General features: G+C 33.9%; 2 protein-coding genes across 4 annotated transcripts in view; one reads left to right on the plus strand and one right to left on the minus strand.

The window, feature by feature from the left end:
- Window positions 1-37: 37 nt before the first annotated feature.
- On the minus strand, window positions 38-11,608 carry LOC778921 (inhibitor of nuclear factor kappa-B kinase subunit beta). Of its 2 annotated transcripts, XM_002125531.5 has the most exons (16): window positions 11,317-11,608; window positions 10,458-10,592; window positions 9,930-10,042; window positions 9,323-9,461; window positions 8,726-8,915; window positions 8,190-8,365; window positions 6,480-6,677; window positions 5,913-6,017; window positions 5,368-5,524; window positions 4,896-4,994; window positions 4,198-4,390; window positions 3,837-3,931; window positions 3,345-3,441; window positions 2,706-2,853; window positions 2,233-2,354; window positions 38-1,834 (listed from the first exon to the last, which is right to left on the minus strand). In XM_002125531.5, the coding sequence occupies exons 1-16, from the start codon at window positions 11,500-11,502 to the stop codon at window positions 1,531-1,533; spliced, it is 2,457 nt and encodes an 818-aa protein (XP_002125567.1). In that variant the 5' UTR covers window positions 11,503-11,608; the 3' UTR covers window positions 38-1,530. The 2 variants fall into 2 exon arrangements, with proteins under 2 accessions (XP_002125567.1, XP_026695923.1); XM_026840122.1 differs by lacking the exon at window positions 2,706-2,853 and having other exon boundaries at window positions 1,440-1,834.
- A 1,173-nt stretch (window positions 11,609-12,781) lies between these two features.
- Window positions 12,782-17,332, plus strand: part of LOC100182016 (ATP-binding cassette sub-family D member 2-like) — a 10,546-nt gene continuing 5,995 nt past the window's right edge. For both annotated transcript variants that reach the window (XM_018817650.2, XM_026840134.1), the window contains exons 1-8: window positions 12,782-13,022; window positions 13,229-13,295; window positions 13,644-13,827; window positions 14,287-14,464; window positions 14,864-15,040; window positions 15,336-15,513; window positions 15,981-16,161; window positions 16,946-17,088. In XM_018817650.2, coding sequence (XP_018673195.1) covers window positions 12,898-13,022; window positions 13,229-13,295; window positions 13,644-13,827; window positions 14,287-14,464; window positions 14,864-15,040; window positions 15,336-15,513; window positions 15,981-16,161; window positions 16,946-17,088 — 1,233 coding nt within the window. In that variant the 5' untranslated portion in view covers window positions 12,782-12,897. The remainder of the gene's footprint in view (window positions 13,023-13,228; window positions 13,296-13,643; window positions 13,828-14,286; window positions 14,465-14,863; window positions 15,041-15,335; window positions 15,514-15,980; window positions 16,162-16,945; window positions 17,089-17,332) is intronic.

The following is a 17,332-nucleotide window of genomic DNA, read 5'->3' on the forward strand; positions in this document are numbered from 1 at the left end:
TATTTTTATACAAAAATAATACTTTACCTTTTTAATTATTATTTTGGTGCTACGCAATTAATTGTCCATTACAACAGTGCAAACTATAAAACATAGTTACGTCATAATTAGATAAAATAGCACACAGCGAAACAGTTCAGCATATATAACAAAATGTGAAAGAAATGCTTGGATGACACATAGTATTTTGCGGAATGATTTAGAAAAATTAGTGTTAAAGCATCAGCCAATATATATATACAGCAATGCTTTTGAAGTTAGTGTCTACTTCAGTGCTCTTCGACCTTTTATGGGTTGGTGAACCCCTAAAGTTGTTGCGTCGAACTCATGCACCCCTGATTGCTTTAACGTAAAACTAATGAAGTTTCACAATTCCCAGTGATGCAAGATATAGAATTCATATAAAAAATTGTAGGAAAGTGGCTAAATTTGTTAAAAAAGTTTAAAATGAAAAAATATTGCTGAAAATTGTTGAAGTTTGTGATGCACCCTTGTATACCTTTTTGCACTGGTGCACCCCGGGCATATTTTGGTGCACCCTAGGGTGCACCGTGCACACCGGTTGAAGAGCACTGGTCTACTTGGTGCATAAAACACAAATTTTCTGGTCAGTTTTAATACAAAAACATAACAGTCCATATATATTTTCATATATATAATTATATATATGAAACAACTGCCTTTATTTTTATGCATTTTGGTTTAGAACTAAAACCACCTTAAGTGAAGTAAAAATATGAAAACGGCAAGAGACAATTACATATATGGGCTGTTATGTTTGTAATTAACGGATTAGGAGCAGAAACACCTCTGGGTTTAAATAAATATTTGAAGTGGACCAGGTATGGTGCAAGTAAGACAAAGCAAAAAAAAATCTTTACAGATAATTAGGAAACAAAACTATCAGCTAAAAGCATTAAAACTACATTAGAAAGTGATTTTGAAAGAAAAACATGGACTTACACAACAATCCTTAGTGGTTTCATTAAAAATAAAAGTTTAACTGATCAAAAGTTTACATTGTGACTGCCTGACCGGTCATAAAATTTTAAACTTAAAAAATACTTTTTTTTTAATGTTAAGATAAATTGTTACGAGGTAATAATAAAAGTTTTGTGTCACAATTACTTATGGAGAAGATTTCAAAAAAAGATAACACAAGTAATTTTATCCACCATTTTTTATCTAGTTAAACAAGGTCCAATTCACAGAAGGTTGGGATAAATAGAAGAAGGTTGGGATAAAGATTTGCAAATTTAATTGCTCTTATCTCAATTAACCTATTAAAATTCCAGGTTTTAGGAAACCAGCCTTAGTACAATGTATGCTGATCTACAACTCTTGTTATGAGATTGTTTCTACATCTCTTAAAGACTTAAACTCTTCATTGTAGGCCCAATATAAGATAGTTTTACATCTCTTACCAAAAAAGACCAATATGACATTACATCTGTTACCACCATTACCACTGTGAGAGAGCATGACAGCATTTGAGAGAATAAAAGAAAAAGGCAATTATAAAAGAAACTTTCAACTAACCTCTACACTACTTCCATTGATATCAGTATTCCTATTATCTGTATCATTATTATTGTTTAAGTTAAGATTCCTTAAATCGTGCGTGATGTCTTGATGGTTAAAACTTGGTTCAGAATTTTGTTCAATTGGAGTCGGTGAAACATTTGGCAGAGTTGTCACAGTTGGTAAGAAATGGGAAACAATATTGTTTTCTGTCGTGTTATTTCCCTCACATATTGACGAGAATACATCGTTTAAGTCTTTTAATTGCTTAATAACGTCATCAGAAGTAACTCCCTCTATCATCTCTTTTAATCTACATACAAATTAAAAGTTAATATTTGTTAAAACTCATTTCTTTAAACCGAATCTAGTGCTATAAAAACTTAACAGACAAAAATCCAACCAATTGTATAATAAAAGATATATATTTTGCCTAAATAGCATCGTCAGTGTCCTTTTGTCAGAAGACCTACAGTACAATTACATTATGCCAGCAGACACAGTTTATTCACCGGGTCTAAATATTTTAGAAAGTTTTACTTTTGAACTAAACAATAACAGTTTATACTATTTTTGACACAATTTTTTTATCATTTAAAACAGTTCACATTTTTTATTTTTTTTAGTTTTGGTATGTTTTTATATCGACCACATTGAAAAACCAATGTAGTAGACACAGTGAATTTCATGACTACAAACCATCCCACTAACCTGGACACATGGTTTCCCATCTCCTGTTGAGTTTGTTGTCTTCCTTCACTCTCACGACCAACCTGTTCCTCAGCATCTTGTATTTGTTGTTGAACTGTTTCGTTATCAAGACGAACCTCAGTCTGGGAAAAAAATGTAACTTATTTATCTTTGCGTGACAAAAAAATGATAGTTGGTATAACACGTGTGTTCTGTTTCACACTTTTTTTTGCTTGCTTACAAGTTACCAAGAATGTAAATTGGTGGCTGATTAATTTTGATATTTTTAATGTTTGGCCACAATTTAGACAAATGAGAGAATACTGAAATAAAGCAAATGCTGTTAAGTGTCTTGCCCAAAGATACAAATACACCCACAACGGTAGGAGCCAAACTCTGGTATAGAGGCAAGCCAACCAGTGTGCCACGGCGCTGGGCATAGGAGCACTTGGTGCTTATATCCAACATTAAGGAATGCAGAATTTTTTAAACACCTGTATTTGCGACATGCTTTCGAATATTTCAGTTTGTCGTCTAGCTTGGTGGTCCATTAAATCCTTGCTTTGAATACCAAGGTTTTGTAAACTTGATCCAATTTGTGGAAGTTTTTCATTAATCCATTCATGCCATTCCACCAATATTCTGGTGATTTATGGGAAGATTACTAACTTTTACTAGTATTTAACTAATATGTCTGATTTGTGAGACAGACATGCTATATTTATGGACACTAGACATATATAGTATGTACAGATTTCCAGGAAAGCTCTTTGAGGTAATAGGGTAAATCTTTGAGGTAATAGCGTAACTCTTGCTTAAATCTAAATCTCTGGTCCAATGGTGCAAAGACAACAGGATAATCTGCTTGAATAGGTGCAACAACCAAGCATTTTAAACGACACTCTTTCCCGCACTTTTACCCGCAGCTTTCTTTAACGAATGTTGTAATATTAGTAAAACGAAAAAATGGTATTGTAACTCACTTTACCTAGGCGAGGCTGAAAAACGACAGTCATTATAACATGGAGGTTGATATACCTCGTGCCAGGGTGATTTTTTTTTGGGGGGGGGGGTTTGCTTTGGCGCTGGACAAATATAATATAAGAATACAAACTCAAATAGACACAACATACTTAGTGCATTGCATTATCTTGGCAAGCTGCGTGGTGAGTTCTTCAAGGGTTTTCGGAATAAAGTTCATGACTAAGTCTCTCATTGTATGTTGAAGTGCTGTAATCAATGAATAATTGAATTTAACTAGCTTTATCCTCGCGTGGCCGAAAAACAACAGTCGATATAACACAGGTGCTCTGTTTCATACACCTATGTTACTTTGTTGTTGATAATATAGAAGGCGTATGTATATTTAGTAGCATTAAACTTTACTAAGAGGTAAATATTGTTCTATATGATAAGGATCCTGTGGTAAGACATAGCATTGGGATTGAAGCTGGAGGTATCCCATTACTTATTTACCCCCCCTACTTTTTAAATTGTAAGATCAATATTTTTGCGTAAACAGTTAATTTTTTTTCTTAAAAAATTGCCTGTTTTTGGGGAAGAATTTTAATTTGTTCTAAGGTTGTGGACCTTATACCTGTACATGCACACTACTATGTATTTACCATTCACATCTGTTTCATGATTAGTCCTTATATCTGCCTCTATTTTCCGGATTTCATTTTTAATCAAACTGTATTTTTTCTTTGCTTCATTCTCCCTGAAAGTAAATAATTTGTTACTTGTTGGTTAAAAAGTTTATTACAGAGCTATTTCATTCATAACACATGCCAACATAACATTATAATATGGATCTTATGCAGTAGTGGCCACTAATGAGTTACAGCACCATGGGTGTAGGGGTAATAGGTCAATTTTAGCCAAAGAATCAGCCCCATGGTCTATCAGACTAAAGGGCCTCACCTTCATATATAATGTTATGAACATGCAGCGGAATAGAAACTGTTTGTTTATAAACCAATTTACCAGTCATCGCATTTCTTCGTAGTTACTGCAACAATTTCTTTCGATATTTTGATATGTTCCCGAATACGATAGGGCTCGGCACAGTTTTGCAACATATTATGGATGGTAGGACATGTTTGCTCCCTATGACGATTAACTAAATTCAACTGGTCGTACCAACTACCTTGTCTTTGGTTAAGCAATTCGTTGTTGTCTGGAAAATTTAAAGGAAAACTTGAGAAAAAATACTTAAAAAGACCAGGTGTGCTAAAACTTATAAGTGACCACCGAGTTAAAGCAATGTCCATTAAGTGACTTTCTCAAAGACACTACACCAATATTGGTATCAGTATCGAGCATTAAACCCGGCTTCCTTCAGTTACAGACCAAGCACCCAACCACTAGCAAGATATTATACGCAGTAAGTTATATATGATGTAATATACACTTAGTTATATATGATGTAGTATACACACTTAGTTATATATAAAGTAATATACACTTGGTTATACATGATGTAATATACACACTTAGTTATATATAATGTAGTATACACACTTAGTTATGTTTGATGATCTAATGTAGAAGCTATGTATGGGATCTTTTAGTACAATCAACTTTGCTCATTTAAAAACACACACATTAAATTTACACCCTTACGAACAAAAGTACATTGTATATACTTAGCAATATTACATTTATTCGTACAGAGAACTTACCACATATGTCTGTTTCAATACAGTTGGATAAATCTTTTTCAATCGAAAATTTAAAGAAATCAACTTTTCCTCGAAACATGTTGAAAGCGTCCGAGAATGCTAAAAATATGGATTTGGTTACTTTTTGATTATTGTATTTTAAAACATTGAGTCCAGAGGTGTAAGGTTGTAAGGGTGCCTCAGTGACCTGTCAATCAAACTTTTGGAACAAGAGTGATAAATTTACAATGAAATTAAGTTGTCCCTGATAAGTGTCTATGCAAAGAAGCAGAGAAGTACACATTTAACCAATAAGCTATGTTTGGTGACTTAGATATTTTTAAAACAATTTTACCCTTGCTTTTGTTAAAATATTAAACGTGACACATATAGTTCAGCTCCAAATTTATTTAAACTATAGTTGTAGGAAAAAATAAAAACAAGCAAATAAAACAAGGAGAAAACAAGCGAACTAAACTCCATGTAAACTTACACTTTAACTGCTGTTCATAGTAGTTAGTATGTCTTTCTATGCTTTCAGATAAAGTGGCCAATGCAGCAATAGACCTGCGACAAACCAAAGCTTCTCGACGGACACAATTTGTTGCGATGCTTAAAACTCTACGTTGAGGGGGGTTTCGTAGTGGGGTCTGTGTGGTAATGTGTTGAATTAAATATTAGCCATACATAAAAAAGAAGAAAAAAAAAACCACCCACAAAGGTATAAACATAGTAACTTGTAACATACATGGGGAAAAAAAGGAAAATGCCCAAAATTCTAAAAAAGTCTTGTTTATCTCTTTGAATACAGTAACAAATTTTAGATTAATTCAAATTGAGAAAGAAATTAGCAGCAAAACTACAATCGTTAAAAGTAGTTCAAAAAATGGTACAGATCTTTCACCTAAAAGGGCATCATTAGATTTTTATTCAAATAAAACCTCTTATTCAAATTTGATTTTATTTTAACAAGAGACATAAGACATTAAATAAGTTGCCATTTCAGACGCAATATATATTCCTGCTAAACCTACTTACCCTTGGTTCAATGATAAGAGTTCCTATTTCTTTAGGTAGCGCACATTGATATCGTTGGTAGGTTCCAGTGCATGAGAACAAGAATATTAACCATTCATGATGGTCCTGTATCAATGTAATGTTGTATTGTTAATAGAAGATGATCAAATTTAGATACAAAAAACAAATTCCACAAGTGTGTTATTGCATTAGACTGATGATATTATAGGCATTCCTATATCTTATGCTCTGCCAATCATACATGCGTTTCTAAAATTTTTCTTGCATTTTGTCGTACCAGCAAACACACATGGTGTATTTATACACCTCATGCTCACTGTTGAGTTATAACATGAGTGTCTTCTTATACACAAGACAGTAAGACACACATGGAATATCCGTACACCTCATGCTTACTGTCAAGTTATAACATAGATGTCTTCTTATACACCAGATACACATGGTGTATTTGTACACATCAGACATCATGCTCACTATCAAGTTATAACATGGGTGGCTTCTTATACAGCAAACACACATGGTATATCCGTACATCTCATGCTTATTGTCGAGCCACACTTTACGTACCGGTTTCTTCCAGCATTCATTAACAGCGGAGTAACGAACGTCCGGTTTCTTCCCGTCCTTAAGGAGGAGGATCTGGGATGGGATTGGGATGTTGGTTGCTCTCATGATCGCTTCCTGCATCTTAGCAATGCTCATCCTCTCATCCAAAACAGGGATCGTGAAGACAGAGTTGTTTTGTGTGTTGTATACGTGGATGCACTGTATCAAGTGTGTAATAATAATTAAACAAAGTAGGATAACTGGTTTTTGGTCATAATATAACATATTATAGGAGGAACTGCATTAAGTGGGGTGTAATGGATGATGTGAACATAGGCGTAACGCTTGGAGCAACGGGCAACAACTATTAAATAAGTGCATTTACAGTTGCATTACAGTTTAATGGTCCACACTTGTTGTACTTTTTGTTTTGACACTGCTGAACAAAAATGTGTGAATTTAGACTTAAAGAAAGAGTAATAACTGTTGAATTATGACGATAGCACTGTAAAAAAGGTGTTTTTATCACATTCTCTATAGTTGTGAACATATTGGTTCTGCATAATGCAGAAACTGGAAGTTAATGATAAAAGTCCAAATAAGTCAGGCAATATAGTAAGAAAAATTGATACATTTTGCATACTGTGGTAACATAAGAAGCCAGCACACCTGGACAAATATTAACAATATAATTACTATAACTATCCAAGATTATAATTTATAACTGTCGGAGATATTTACCCAAACACTCGTGTATTGCTAGTAATGGCCTACTCAGGCGATACACAAACAGAATATGCTGCAATTTATGAGAAAGGGGCAAAACAAGCAGCAGAAACTCAACCAAACAACTTTATTTCTAGTAATCGTGACGAGCAAATATTATTAACCACAATGTCAACTATGATATCGCAATTCAACACCGCAAACTACTGTGTATTATACGATACATGACATTTGAGGGTAACTAGGACGGAAAAACATACTGGCTTTTAATTTCCTAATATCCCGAATAAAACATAGATGTTTTATAGTGGGAGAAGATGGGACACATTTTCATTCTATTTTCTCGTCCCATTTGGTAGTAGACTTAATATATATTTTTAATATAGAATTATATTTATTATGAGCATAAAAAACCACAAATACTTAGCAAGCACTACATGCTTTCCATACAAGTGCTTTCACTAAGTAAATTAGATGATTATTTATCAAGATCAACCAGGCATGACATGTCTTTCCAACCGTTAGTAAGGTATAATGGACTGTTTGACTAAATTAATACATGTGTGACAGCAACATACAAAGTTTTAATGTAATATTATTTACTAGCCTAACTTCTATTACTAGTATCATGGTAAAGAGAATTCCAAAAAAATCTTCGTAGACAAAATACATTTTTGATATGGTATAGCTGTACCCTTTGTGTGTTCATGTTTTGCTTTAATTTGATTGGTTTGTTAAAATGAGGAACATGACATTGTATTTGATTGGCTTGTACCAGCCACACCCATTTCAACAACAGCCAGATTGGGAAGATTTATCAGTGAAGATTTTTTCACACGATTTTTTTGGCTAATTTAATAAAGTTTTAATATAGCAGTATTAAAAACAAACAACAATTTTTTTTACTAAATTTGGAAAATTACCCAAATTTGGAGGGAAGTGAGATTTTAAGAAAAAAAATTATATATACATTTTTTTTAATCAGGACCAGCACAGCATCTTTACCTTTTCCCTAAGGATTCTTTCCACCGTCTTAAACCATTCATTGTTCCCCACCCCTCCCCCTCTTAGCTGAGGATCAAGTTGCAACATTTGTTGGAGCCAGCTCTCAATCTTCTTTGCGAAGATCGGATTCAGGGAGTGGGGTTGAGGGATCGTGCTCGAGTATACGTGGGTTGATCCTGGGAGGAGAGAAGATGATCAAATGATAACGATAGACTATGGATGTACAACAGGGGTTAAGTTGGGATGCCTGGCGTGATTTTTCATTCAAACTTTTGAAACATGGTTGACACTATATGTTTATTATTTTTTAACAGCTGATTTGGTTTCTGGTAACAGTTAAGCCATTGGAAAATATTTACATTATGCCTGTTAGCAGAAGTAATAAAATATGCTTGACTTAAAGTCCTAAAATCACTTTTCCATGTTGTTATGTTTTATAAAAACAAACCTAGCCAAAGTATATATTTTTTATAAGTAACCACTGAATCACGGCGCCAGAAAAACATTAACCAATTATCACTTATTTAACTTCATACCTTGGGTTTCTACAGTACAAATGTGTTCGTATCTTTTCTTTTCCTTCAAGTCATTTAGAACTTGTGCAAGCTCCAGGGAAGGATAGAAAGGTCTTCTACCAGTAATACATTCATAAACCAGCAACCCGAAGCTCCAGAAATCCACAGTAGCAGTGTAGCAAAGTGGGTTAGCACCATAGAACTCGGGGGCCTGGGTGATGTAATAGTTACTCGATTGGTCCATAGGGGCATCAATGACAAGTTACCCCAACTTTAACTTTAACCCAACTTTTATAATTACAAGTTACCCCAAGTTTATCAATAACAAGTCACCCCGAATTTTGAAACAGGAGACATAAAATATTTTTACACCCCAGTTTTAAGTATAAAACAGCTTTTTCTTGATGTTAAGTGTCTCTACAAAAAAGCAGAGCAGAAAAGGCTTTTTTCCAATGTTAAGTCTCTATACAAACAAGCAGAGCCAAAATAATCAATGTGGATCCCTATGTTTGACAACTACGGGTTAAACTGCATTATAACAATGTCAGGCAACAATTTAAAAAAAATAAAAACAGGGTGCATATAAAATAATCCTTGAAAACTGTCCACACAACTTACCAAATAATGCATAGTTCCAACAAAACTTGTCCCGAAGCTATTTTCATTAATTTCCTTTGCATATCCAAGATCAATTATCTTGAATTGAAACACATTTTTTTCTTTTTCTTTCATCACAATATTCTCGGGCTTCAAATCTCTAAAATTTTAAGAAAAAAAATTAATGCAAAACATAGAAATCTTTTATATTGTAAGAATTACATGCAATTATGGTGAATATAATCAACTACATTTTGTCCGTTGCAAGTCTTATCCCAGGTAGCACAACTCTGGAAATTAACAGAAACCGTTTAATTGGTTTCCAAGTTGCCAACTCAATTTTAGCAAGTTTGCAGACAATAGTACTTTGTTGCTATAAAATATTCTATTCCATCTGGGTAAGGTCCTACAGCATGGCACATTATGTGACCTGAGATTTAGACAGAGTTGGCCTACAACTCATTTGGGACAACAGGGTTGGAAAATGATATATATATCAACAAATTTAAATACAGCACAATGCCAACACTTTAAATCTTACAAAATTCAATTGAAAAACATAATCTTGCCCTGCCATTATATGAATGATTAGGTGAGGAGGAAAGTCTAAAAAGTGAAATACACCAACCTATGTACAAGTTGTCTCTCATGCAAATGTTCGATTGCCGACCCGATGTCTTGTAGAATATTTCGAACTTGAAACTCTGGCAATCCACAACAGTTTTCCGGCTGAGTCAGGAACTAAAATATATAAACTATCAGTAAACATGAGGTGTATGAATATCCATGTGTGTTTGCTTTAAGACACACACATCATATAACTCAACAATAAGCATAAGCATTGAGGTGTAAACATCATGTTTGTCTGGTATATAAAATGAGACCCATGTTATAACTTGACGGTGAGCAAGAGGTGTATAATTACACCATGTTTGTCTGGTGTATAAGATGATACCTTTGTAATAACTCAACAGTGAGCATGAGTGAGGTATATGAATACACCATCGGTGCCTGGTGTACAAAAATACACTACTATTATTAACAGTGAGCATTAAGTGTATGAATTTACCATGGGTGCTATTAAAAAGGGTAAAGTCCACCCATGTAAAGTAGAATAGACCCTGATACAAGCAAAATATACTGGCACATAAATTACCTTCCTCAGATCTCCTGCCTCACAATACTCCATACCAAGTGCCACATAATGATCAACATATGCGTTTTGTATCTCCACCGGTACTTCCACAAAGTTAACAATACTGGGGTGGTTTAGTCTTTGCATCATTTCAACCTATATCAACAGAATGTTAATGCATACAATTTAAACAGCTGTTGCCACATAACGAGAGTAGGTTGTTCCTTATCCCAGCAACCCCCATTCTAACAGGTCGTCACCCCATGCGATCATCAAACATTGGGTTGATGAGGATAGGAGAGGTATTGATGATGAAAATTCCATAATATATAATTAGAGATTCATTTCATTAGCAAGTAATTAATGTAAGATAAACCGTAGTTGACCCATAACATAAGCTGAACATAAGGTATATGAAACCTCTGATGTAAATGTAAGCTTACATATTTACTGTCAGATTCAAACAGTGTATTATAGATGAATATTTACTATTTATTATGGAACAAACTGACTTTCTTGGGAAAAGGAGGATATGCTTATTAAAACTTGGGAATCCACACAATTTCATACTTTGCATTTTGAATGAATGTACAGACCTCGTGCTCACATACACGTATTTAACTTATGTAACGTATGTAACTGTGCTATTCTAGATGGCTATTTTTTGTGTGGCTGATAATTTAGACAACCCACTAGCGACCACTAGGTTGGAGTAGTTGATGTAAGGTGTCTTGCTCTTGCCTGGACACTTACAATTGTAAAAGTAACAGGCCTTGAACTCATTACCATTACCTCGATGTTATATAAGCATACACTCTATCCACAAACCATCACATACAGTTTTTATTTAAAAACCAAACACAGACATCACTGTTCTTACCTCCTTTCTCCATCTTCTTTCATTTTGTCTACTCAGTTGATTCTTGCATTGTTTGACTGCTAGTTTAACATCTTGCTTATTCTTCCACAGCGAGACTTGCCCAAAACCCCCGGAACCAAGGATCTTTATTAGCGTCCACTCTCCACATTGCATGGGTTGTCTTTGTGGGGGACGTGTCGCCAACATTTTAGCAACACACAGTGTATTGTGATGTCACACAAAGAAAACTTAAGTTTTAAATTTTAAAACTAGGTTTTAAACATTCGGTGTTGCTGTGTCAAAAAAAGGTGATAATTACATAGAAATGTTAATTTTAGAGGCTATTTTGGACAGCTACACATGCAATAACACATGTTTGCATCATGTTATGTCAAGTTGTCAACTAAGTCTAAACACAACGTCAACATACCACTGACATAGTAAAAAGGTAACTAACTACATAAACAGAGGTTTGAAAATAACAGACAGGCGTAATAACCAAACACGCTTCTCTTTCCTTACAAATTAAAACAAAATAATTGGCACTATAGTAAAGAACCCTCCGGTACGTTACAGATAAGGCCTGTGGTAAAAGAGTTAGAGGTTGGTAGTTAGGGGTAATAGGGGATTTCAGGTTACATGGTTTAGTAGTTAGGAATCTACATGTAACGTAGGGAGAGGATTCTTCACTAGCACCGTAACCCAACACATGTTCTATGTTCCCAAACATTTTCTCCAGCAAGTTCCTCTACCCTCAAAATGACGTCACTTTCAAGGAATCTGGTACTTTCCCTTATTTTGAGCAAAGTCCATAGAAATTTCTATGGACTTTGATTTTGAGATGTTTATTACTATGTTTATTACTTTTTAAAAGAGCATATATACTAATGCTTTGCATTCAAAGTAATAAATTAATATTGGGTAAACGCAAACAAGTGCGTGTTGAATCAGTGTAAAAACGAATTAAAACGATAAGATTTTATTAAGTCTCATTACATTCCATTATATTTACGTACTGGTATCCTAACACTTTTATAACACCCTTAAATAATCTGCCTAAGTGACTAAAAGCTTAACGTTTACGCAATGAGATAAAGCATTTTAAAATCATTTTAATCTCTTTCTATTTCTGTAAAATTGGTTAAGTACAGTATCGCTACTGGGGATTCCCCGCCCTTTGTAAACAATAAATTGCAAACTAAGTTGATTTCCAACGTAAGTATATTTCCTTAATTTTCGTTTAATTGACGCAATATGTAAACAATACCTCGACCGGGTACAGGTATTTATTTGGTTAGTGTGTTTTGTTACATACATGGTAACTCGTAAGCTTGCACACGGTGCATGAAACAGAACACCGGTGCTATAACGACTGTCGCTTTCCGGCCACGCGAGAATGATGCATGTTACATTCATTCCTTCATTTATTCATATTGTAATATGGGTTTTGTCACATTTTGTAACAGTCACTTTAACTGGTAACGAATTATCTAAAAAATTGCATTTTAAGAAGCAAACTAGATATTAGATTAGGTCATGAAGTACTGACTGTAGATTTGTGAAGCTGTGATACACGGTGAAAGTTGTGGAGTTCTTTATAAGATGTCTCGTATGCTGCTTATACAAAAATCGGCCGAATTAATTGACATAGCATCAAAGCATAAACCGTTTATCAAAAAAGCAGCAGCTGTTTCAACTGTTCTGGCAGGAGCACGGTTTATTTATTGGTGAGTTTATTTACTTTTCTATTTAAATTCTAATGTTGTATCATATACATTAAAATATGTTATGGATATATGTTTACATGTTTAAAATATTAGTGTAACATTAAATTATTACATTAGATTTTATTTATAAGCCTACTTTTTCTTAAAAAATCTACCAAACATGATTTGAAATTTGTTTTGAAACTACTTTGTTCATCATGTTTTAGGTACCGCCAAAAACAAAAGAATGCATTAAAGAAAGAAGTTGCCACATCAACCCCTAACAAATCAAAGGTTCATAAAACTTCCTAAATTCAGGGTTTAAGATTGTTTTAAAATTTTAAAGGGAACCAAGAATAGGAAATTGTTTTGCTATGCAACAACAATTTATTTCCAATCCATACTGTGTTTTAAACCCAACATTGCTCAAGTGGTTCCATAGGGTTTGCATAAATTGTCAGACATACCCTTAAAAACAATCACCTACAAATTTGAGTATGTGTAATAACTCGTAAAGAGTACAAGATGTCCCAAAGAAGTGTGCGGGGTGTATGAAACAGAACATCAGTGTTTTAAAACTACTGCCTTTGCCCAATCATGTGAGGATAATAAGTTACCTTCATTCAACATTTCATTTCACAGAAAGATACAGTTGCAGTGAATCGAGTTTTTTTCAAACGATTATGGCAATTGATGAAGATTCTGATTCCAAGTGTTTGGAGCAAAGAGTTTGTTTGGCTCTTCCTTCATTCATCTGCTCTTGTATCGAGAACTTTCCTTTCGATCATTGTCGCAGATTTAGACGGAAGAATGGTGCGCTCTATTGGTGAGTTGTGATGTCATAATAGCCCTCTACATGGTGTCATAAATTTATGATAACATGAAACATTAGTGAATTATGATGTCACAATCTATTCTATATGGGTGATTTCCAACAGTAAGACCTGTAATGGACGTATAATTAAGGCAGGAGTCGACCCATTACTCATATAGGAAAGGATATACCATTATAGTTTTGATGTTAGTTGTATCCTTTTATATGAGTATATGGTCACTGGGATACCATTTTTTAATGAAGCCTTTTTGTTTTTTGTCAGTCTGTTTTCCCACCAAGTTATAACATCTTACCCATTGGTTAGGTGCATGTAGCTTATAACATTCCACTTTTTTTATTTTCAAACAGTTTTTTTTTTTAAAAAGACATTTAATTTTTTTTAAACAGTATTTACCATTTATTTTCTATTAGTTAAGATTTTCAATGTTAAGATTTTTGTTTATTAAACAGTGAAGACGGATTTGCGACAGTTTATACTTGATTTGCTTAAATGGCTTGGACTTGCCATTCCTGCTACTTTCACAAACAGTGCAATCAGATTCTGTGAAAGCAAACAAGCTTTGGCCTTCAGAACCAAACTAGTAGAGAAGGCTTATCATCTGTATTTCAAAAACCAAACTTACTACAGGTAGATTCACTCCTGTTTATGATTTGCCAACATTTTAGGCTAAGAATATGATAACAAAAGATTTATTTCATAGTATTTAAAACAAAATCTAAAATTTTTATTGTAAAAATTAATTAATGCCAAAATAGTGGTTTAAAAATAGCAAAACCAAAAATATCATGTAATATATCAATATATAAAATTCCCAAACATATGCTGAAATTTAACAAATATAACAAAGGATCTGGTGCTACAAAAATGTAAGAGACAAAAATTAAGTCCGACTAATTGTATAAAGACGAATCTATTATCACTAGATCAGGGTCGATTGCAAAATTTATTACATTGACTTTTATAAGATAAGTGGATGAAGCCGACATTATTATATTAAAGTTGTTTATAAGATATTTATGTGTTTAGAATGGGTAACATGGACGGAAGAATTGTGAATGCTGACCAAAGTTTAACGGAAGATATACATGACTTTACCTCAACTGTGGCTCATTTATATTCACATCTCACTAAACCTATACTTGATATTGTGCTCATCACAAATACACTGGTTAACCGCTCAAGGGAAAGAGGGGCAAACCACAAGTAAGTGAAGTAATCAATTATTTATTTTATCCTATGCTGTAGGACCGTAAGTGTTAATGGGTTATTCAAATTATCAGCCCTTACAAAAACGAAAAAAATCCAAAAATCATCACCTACAAAGTAACACATTCTCAAGCTGGCATGCGTCTGTGAAACCTAATAATTTTATTCATGATAAACTGTAATTTAGCTATAGTTATACTGCTTGCAATGTGTGTCTGTCTAGTTAGTAAAACATTTTGCCTCTGTAATAAAATAGCAAATGATATATATCTCTTATTTTAATCTTCCACAGATTACCTGGTTTAATCTCTTTCACAACTACATTCATCACAGTCAACGTTCTACGAGCCGTGTCCCCAAAGTTTGGCCAACTTATCGCTGAGCGAGCAGCAAGGAAAGGATATCTTCGTTACATTCATTCAAGGATAATTCAGAATGCTGAGGAAATTGCATTCTATGGAGGGGAGAAGGTAAAATAGCATTGGTTGACAATTTTCATTCATTTAAGTGTAATAATTCCAGTGGTTCAGTAGTTAGCGCCTTATGTTTAGGCAAGAGGTTACAGGTTCGATGATGATGCTACCATATTCAATATGTGTGGAACAAAACACCAGTGCTATAATTACTGTCAATACCCCATCATGCAAGAAAAAAAATATATATTGATGTTATTAAATAAGAGTATGATAATTAATAATATGTTAATACAAGTACAGAACGACAGGTTTTATATGAAAACTGGCAGTCTACAGTAGTTCAAACACCATTTAAAACAGAACTTATACTAAGAGTAATTTAGTCAAATACATATAGCTGTTTAGTCGTCCCACCACACAAAAATAAATATATAAATTAACTTTAAAAAAAATTGATTTGCTCAGCCATAAAAATTGAGTTTCTAAAAACTAAGTTTCTAATTTTTATATTATTATTTCAGGCCGAATTAAGCTTGCTGCATAAATGCTATCGATCTTTGGTTAAACAAACCAACCTAATCTACCTACAACGCCTATGGTATGTTATGATTGAGCAGTTCTTCATGAAATACATGTGGAGTAGTGCAGGCATGGTCATGATTGCTATTCCTATTCTTACAGCAAAAGGTTACGCAGAAAACTGTAAGTTGCTTTTTGTATGATTTGCTTGTACTTGTGGTGGTAGTTTATTAAATGTATAAGAACTTGTATTTTTTTGTTAAAAATTCGCTGAAATTTTATTATATGTGGGTTAAAGGTCTTTCTATGGTACCAGAGATTTACACCAGAATTCCATAAAATTAACTGATATTGGAGATTATTTTCATACAATACATGACTAATAGTAAACAAACCATTTAAGCTTAAACTAAACCTTACTTTTGGTCAAACAACTATCTTCCTATGATTTCCCATCAATTCAAATATTCTGTAATCCTTAACCACCAACCCTCAGTTTTGTTTGCCTTGTGTTAACCTTGAAATGTGGACTTTGATATCAAAGGATAATAGTGGCTATAGCCTAAGCCAGTACTTCTCAACCCCCACGCCCATTTATATAATATAGAAAAGTTAGCAGCAAATTTCTCTCATTTAATTGAAGTTTTCATTCTTTGCTTTTAAATTTGTTCTGTTCCCGGTATGTAAAGTTTGTTTTGAAACTTACCGGTCTATAAGCAAAAAAGGTTGACAACCACTGCCCTACCCTACAGGGGTGTAGTCCTACTGTGAATAATGCAGCAAGGAACCTTACACAAAAGATGGTCAGCGTTGGGATAATGGGCTAACTTTAGCCTAAATCCTATGTATATGAAACAGAACACCCGTGTTATAATTACTGTCGTTTCCTTGCCCCGCTAGGATACATACATTCATTTATTCAATATACCCACTTAAGATATACTAACCTCTTCCCTCTTCCTCCCAGCATCAGAAGAAGTGATGCGTGAATGGGAGAACAAACCGGAGCACGAGATGATCAGCATCCGCACTGAAGCCTTCACAAGCTCCCGTAATCTCCTCACAACATCTGCTGATGCTCTTGAGAGAGTCATCAGTTCGTATAAAGAGGTATTGTGATGTCATAACTGAAAATAAGGGGGATTTTTATGCAATAGTCGTAAGTTAGGGATGCCTGAAGTGACACGTCACCCCAATTTTTGAAACAGAGGCTGACATAATGTTAAGCACCTCAGTTTTATATTTAAAACAACTTTTAGCCTGCTATAAGGGGTCTGTACAAAGCCAAAGTATGTCGCAATAACCATATTAATCAAATATTTAGTTATGTTTGACTATGCATATATCTGTATTT

This window comes from Ciona intestinalis, chromosome 2 (assembly GCF_000224145.3).
Source record: "Ciona intestinalis chromosome 2, KH, whole genome shotgun sequence".
NCBI lineage: Eukaryota > Metazoa > Chordata > Ascidiacea > Phlebobranchia > Cionidae > Ciona > Ciona intestinalis.